At 67.2% G+C, this 5868-nt stretch overlaps 1 protein-coding gene across 1 annotated transcript; it reads left to right on the top strand.

Moving 5' to 3' along the window:
• The first annotated feature begins 71 nt into the window (after positions 1 to 71).
• On the top strand, positions 72 to 4428 carry LOC102370094 (pleckstrin homology domain-containing family G member 2). Its single transcript, XM_014524150.2, has 2 exons — positions 72 to 850; positions 1760 to 4428. Exons 1-2 carry the CDS (start codon positions 277 to 279, stop codon positions 2794 to 2796), a joined length of 1611 nt encoding a protein of 536 aa, XP_014379636.2. The 5' UTR covers positions 72 to 276; the 3' UTR covers positions 2797 to 4428.
• Positions 4429 to 5868: the final 1440 nt, after the last annotated feature.

A 5868-nucleotide genomic window follows, 5' to 3' on the forward strand; every position in this document is an offset into this window, starting at 1 on the left:
CGGGTCCCCGGGGGCCCCCCCCCCCCCCGCCCTGGACACTGAGACAGCCCCCGCCCCTGCTGCCCCCAGGCCTGGCCGCCCGCCGGGGACCCCCAGGGGGGGCTGGAGGAGAGCGAGGACCCCCCCTCCCCCTGCAGCTGCCCTCCATCCCCCCCTGCCCCAGGGGGTGGGGCTTGTCCACTCAAGCCCTTCCCCCTGGAGCCTGCCAGGGGGCATGGCACAGGGACCTCGAGGGACCAAAGCTCAGAGGATGCTGGGAAGGGTCGGAGCCAAGGGATGTCTCCAGACCAGAGCCCAGAGGATGCTGGGAAGGGGCGTGGCCAAAGGATATCTCCAGACCAGAGCCCAGAGGATGCTGGGAAGGGGCGTGACCAAGGGACATTGCCAGACCAGAGCCCAGGGGATGCTGGGAAGGGGTGTGGCCAGCCCTTGGCCCCGCCCCCACCGGAGCCTGAGTTCCTGTCCTGGGCCGAGATCCGCCGGGCCTGGCAGGAGAAGGAGCGGGGGCTGGGGGCTGCTGGGGCTCCGCCCCCAATGCTGCGGCGGGGGCGGGTCCGGGGGCAGGGCCCAAGGCTGGAGCCCGCCCCCTGGGCGGAGCCCCTGCGCATCGTGGAGGACTCGGACACTGCTGGGGGGCCGTGGGCTGAGGGGCCGCCCCTGGCACCGCTCCCGCCCCTGGCGCGAAGCAACGTGCAGCTCCTGGCGCAGCTCTACAGCGAGCGGATTGGACGGCTGCGCATGCCTGCCCGGCCCCCCCGGCCCTCCCTGGCCCCCCGCACCGTGCTGCTGCCCCCCACCGCTGCCGAGATGGAGATGGAGAGGGAGACGGAGCTGCCCGGAGCCCCTGCCTGTGAGTGCCTGGAAGCCCACGGTTTCCCACAATGCATTGTCTGGCGCCCTCCCAGCATGCACCAGGGCAAAGGGGAGCTGGGGCAGGAGGCAGGTGGGTGTTGGGAGGGAATGTTTCCCACAATGCATTGTACCTGGAGCTTTCCCAGCATGCGCCAGGGTAGGTGGGGTTGGGGGACCAGGTTTCCCACAATGCATTGTACCTGGAGCTTTTCCAGCATGCATTGGGGCAGGGGAGACCTGGGGCAAAAAGTGCCTGGGTGTTGGGGGGAGTGCGTTTCCCACAATGCATTGCTTTCTGGAGCCCCAGGGTCATCCAGGTTTTCCCCAGCATGCGCTAGGGGAGTGCTCTGGGGGTCCAGAAACCCTGTCACCAGCTGCCCCGTCACCTGGGGGGGGTGGCCCACACGTGTATACACATGCACACACACATGTACACACACTTGTGCACACGGCACACTTGCAGGAGTGAACACACAACCTGCGAGCGGGCAAACATGCACAGGCGCACACACGGAGCAGCTGTCAATCTGTCCAGCAGAGGGCAGTAGGGACTGACAGGTGTGCACAGCCAGGTCATGTGTACACACATTTGCACACGCACACGGGATCCAGGTGTCTGGAACATACATGTACACGTGGGGCCAAGGTGTCTACCACACACACCCCAGGCATCGAGGTCATGTGCACGCACATGCACACACAGAGGACCCAGGTGTCCAGAACATGTATGCATGTGCACACGGGGCCCTGGTATGTAAAACACACACACACACACGGTAGGGGGTTTCCTACTTTGCCTGCCTCAGTTTCCACACCTGCAGGCTGGACAGAGGTGGGGGGAGGGGAGGGGAGGGCAGGCCGGGGTGTTCCCCCCCTCCCCCCATGCTGACCCCCCCCTTCTCCCCAGGCGAGCCGCGGCTCTACGGGCACGTGCTGGTGCGGGACCCCCCACGCCACGTGTGCTGTGTGCAGGAGACACCGCCGCGCCTCAGCGCCGCCCGGGGCTGCACCCGCGACCTCCATGCCACCCGGCCCCCGCCCCTCCGCCCGCCCGCACGCCTGGTTCCCACCGCTGCCACCACCCAGGAGTCTCCAGGCCCAGAGGACGGGACACAGATGTACAGCACCGTGCACCCGGCTCCTTTGGAGCCTGCGGAGGGCACCCCACTCCCACGCGGACGCCTGGGTCCCGCAGCCGAGGACCCGCCAGAGACTGCCACCCGCAGCCCCGCCATGCTGCCAGGCCCGGAGGAGATGACACAGACGTACAGCGCCATGCACGCAGCCTCGCCAGCGGCTGAGGGGAGCACCCTTGTGCCTGTCGCCACCCCCGTGCCTGTCACCACCCTGCTCCCGCCTGCGGCCGAGGACCCCCTGGAGATAGGGGCTGCCTGCAGCCCCCTGGAATCCCCCGGCCCAGAGGAGGAGACATCCAGCGCCGTGCACACGGCCCTGCTGGGGACAGAGGGGGGCACCCTGGTGCCCATCGCCCCCCTCCTCCCACCCGGACTCCTGCATCCCACGGAGGAGCCCCTGGCGGAGACAGCTGTCCCCCAGCACCCACCGGGCCCGGAAGAGGAGACGCCGCCGTGCAGGGCCGTGCGCCCAGCCCTGCCGGGGGCTGAGGGGAGCACCCCAGTGCCCCTCGCCCACCCTGGCAGCCCAGATCAGGGCCCGCCCCTGGCCCCCCGGCGCCCCTCGGCCCTGTCCCGATACCTCGCCGCCTCCTGCATCAGCCAGAGCCTGGCCAAGCGGCCTGGGGGGGGCGGCACCCCCAGCCCCACTCTGCCCCGCGCCAGCTACGCCACCACCGTCAACATCCAGCTGGGGGGTGGCGGGCGCGTTGCCGGCTTCCGCATGGCCCAGGTCAGCCTCACTCCTCCCCCGTTAGCCCCCCCCAGCGCCCGCCGCCTGGGCGCCTGCCAGGGGCCCCCCAAGACGTGACCTCCCCGCCCCACTCCGTGGGGGCACCAGGACCAAAGGGAAGGCTGAGGAGGGGAGGGGTTAACAGGCCCTGGGGGGGGGATAAGGTGGGCAGATCCCACCTGGGGTTAAAGTGTGGGGTGGGGTATTGTGCAGATGGCTGTGGGGATCCCACGGCTTCCACCAAGTGCTGAGGAGCAGTGTCAGTTTACACCTGGGTGTGGATTTGGCCCCCCAGGAGCCAACTGCAGGGGATCCCACTTCTGGAACCAATTGCAGTGGTGCCAGTTTACACCTGGCTGTGGGGTTGCCCCCCTGCATGCCAACTGGGGTGGGGGAGGAGGGAGTCCCCCTGCTAACACTAGTTATCCTGGTGTGATAACTGTTTACACTATTGGTCCCTGTAGATTTGGCCCTGAGGGTACTTGTGGGGGTCCCACCCTACAACCACTTGCCGTGGTGCAGTGCCAGTTTATGCCCATCTGTGGAGTTGCCAAGTGCAAGGGGGGGGAATCCTACTGCTAACACCATCAATGCCACTGCTGCAATGCCAGTTTACACCTCTGCTCCCATGGATTTGGCCCTGGGGAGGTCAGTGGGGTTCCCACAGCTGACACCAATTCTACAGGTGTGACATTGGTTTATGCCCCACTGTGCAGTGGGGCCCCTGGGTGCCAAAGGAAGGGATCCCAATACTGCCACCAGCTCTACTGGTGCAATGTCAATTGACACCATGGGTACAATGCCAGTTTATACCCCTCTGCAGCCGTGGCCCCCTGGGTGCCAGTTGATGTGGATCCCATGGCTCCCACCACTTCTACTGGTGCAGTGCCAACTGACACCCCTCCCCCCTGTGGATTTGGCCCCGTGGAGGCCGTGGGGCTCCCACGACTGCCACCAGTGCAGTATACGTCCGCACTGAGGGTTTGGCTCTGTGGGTGCCAATGGAGCTGCACTGATTTACACCTCCCAATGCAGTGACACTGGGGGTCCGGTCCTGGGGGAGGGGGGGCTGTGCTCCATGGTGCAATTAGAGCCGAAGGAATCTTTGCCCCTCCCCCCTTCTGCCTCAGTTTCCTAGGCTCCTGGGGGCCGTAGTGGCTGTGCGGGGGGCACTACCGTAATTCATGGACTAATCGAGCCTCCAAGTGCAATGGGAGCAGGTTACAACTGTGGGTTGGGCTCTCCTCCCAGGCCTGGGTTGTGTGGTCTAGCGGTGAGCGACGGTGCCAGGACTCCGGGGTTCTTTTCCCAGGCCTGGGTGTTGTGTGGTCTAGCGGTGAGCCACGGTGCCAGGGCGCCTGGGTTGTGGCCGGTGTGTGTGGCCTCGTGGCTACAGCCCGGGGGCCGGGACTCCCGGGTTCTTCCAGCCTGAGGAAGAAGGGCACGTGTTTTGGGGGGGCGGTGTGGAGCCCAGGCTCCCCGGTTCCTAGCTGCAAGCCCGAGGAAGGGAGCGAGGCCTAGTGGCTGGAGGGTGCTGGGAGCCTGGACTCCTGGGTGCCACAGCTCGAGCTGTCCCCCCCCAGCAGCATTCAACCCCCAGCCCCTGCACAGCCCGGCTCCTACCCCCCGCGGCACCTGGGGGCTCACGGGCCAGGCGGGCTTGTATCGGTTTTGGAAAGGGGCCCCCCCCCCCCGCCAATAAAGAGCAGCTGTTTCTCTAGCCGCCTCCGCGCCTCCTTCCACCCGGGGTCCGGGCCTGCGTGTGCCACGCACGGGGGGCCCCACGTGCCTGGGGCGCACACAAGTGCACACAGAGGTGTTGGGGACCCTCCCCTCCTGGTGTCACACGCATGCACACATATCTGGGACCCAGGTGTCATGCATACACACATGTCTGGGACCCAGGTGTGCAAGGTGCACACGTGCACACACAGGACCCAGGCATCTGGGACACACGTGTGTCTGGGTTCCTGCCCTCCCAAGTGCTGTGCACACGCGTCTGGCACCCAGGTGTTGGGGACCCTCCCCTCCAGGTCTCTCACACGCTCATGCTCACTCTGCACACACGTGTGCCCCCCAGAGCCCAGCCCCCTGGTTCTCCCCCAGCTCCAGGGGGGGTTACGGGAGCCCGGCTCCAGAGAGGGCAGTGGGGGCTGGTGGGTAGAGCCCGGCGGCTGGGTCCCGGGGGCAGAGCGGGGGTCCGGGCTTGCTCTGGGTGGGGCCCCTTGCTGAGCTGGGGGGTGCTGGACGCCCAGGCCCCTCCCCGGCCCTGGCCCCCCACCTTCCCTGCTGCCCTGGCCACGCCCGGGTCCCTCGGGGCCGTGCCTCAGTTTCCCCCTCGCACCCCCCCGCAAACCCCGCCCCGGGGCCGGCCTCCCCGCGCGGAGAAGCAGCCGCCCTGCATCCGGCTGGGAGCCACGAACCCACGACAGCGTGAGTGAGGCCGCCCAGCCCCGGCCTTTGCCCGGCCTGGGGGGAGTGGGGCCGGGGGGCCGGGACCTGCAGGCGCCTCCGGGGAGAACCAGGGTGGCCGCTGCCCAGACCTGGAAATGCAGCTGCTTCTGGGGCGGACCCGGCTGCTGTTCTACCTGGGCATCGCCCTGGGCTCCCGTGCCATGAAATGCAGCCAGCTCTGGGTGGAGGGGAGGCCACATCTGGAGTCCCGTTGCGGCCGCCCGTCCCACTGCAGAAGGGAGATGGAGGGGGCTGGGAGCAGGAGGGACGAGGGACCTGGGCTGAGTGAGTCTGCAGAAGAGAAGACCGAGGCGGGTTGATAGCAGCTTTTAAGGGCGGCTGCAAAGAGGATGGAGCGGGGCTGCTCTCAGTGGTGGCAGAGGGAGCAATGGGCACAAGCTGCAGCAAGGAAAGCTGAGCTTGGATATTAGGAAGGGCTTTCTCACCAGGAAAGCACTGGAGCAGGCTCCGCCAGAGAGGCGGTGGGGGAGTCTCCGTGCCTGGAGGTTTTGGAGACCCGGGTGGACAAAGCTGTGGCGGGGGTGATGGAGCTGGGACTGGTCCTGCTGGGGGCAGGGGTCGGCCTGGATGTGACCCCCCGAGGTCGTTTCCCGCCCTTGCGGTCCAATTTTCAGGCCGCTCAGACAGTGTGAACAGACTGCGTAGTTCCGGGCTGGGCGCAGATGGGAGCCGCTG

This window comes from Alligator sinensis, unplaced genomic scaffold, assembly GCF_000455745.1.
Source record: "Alligator sinensis unplaced genomic scaffold, ASM45574v1 scaffold107_3, whole genome shotgun sequence".
Lineage (NCBI taxonomy): Eukaryota > Metazoa > Chordata > Crocodylia > Alligatoridae > Alligator > Alligator sinensis.

Excerpts from the sequence above, each read along its gene's own strand:
- LOC102370094 (XM_014524150.2), top strand. The coding sequence starts at position 277 with ATGTCTCCAGACCAGAGCCCAGAGGATGCTGGGAAGGGGCGTGGCCAA. Across the intron at positions 851-1,759 it reads GCTGCCCGGAGCCCCTGCCT|GCGAGCCGCGGCTCTACGGG; the intron begins GTGAGTGCCTGG and ends CCTTCTCCCCAG.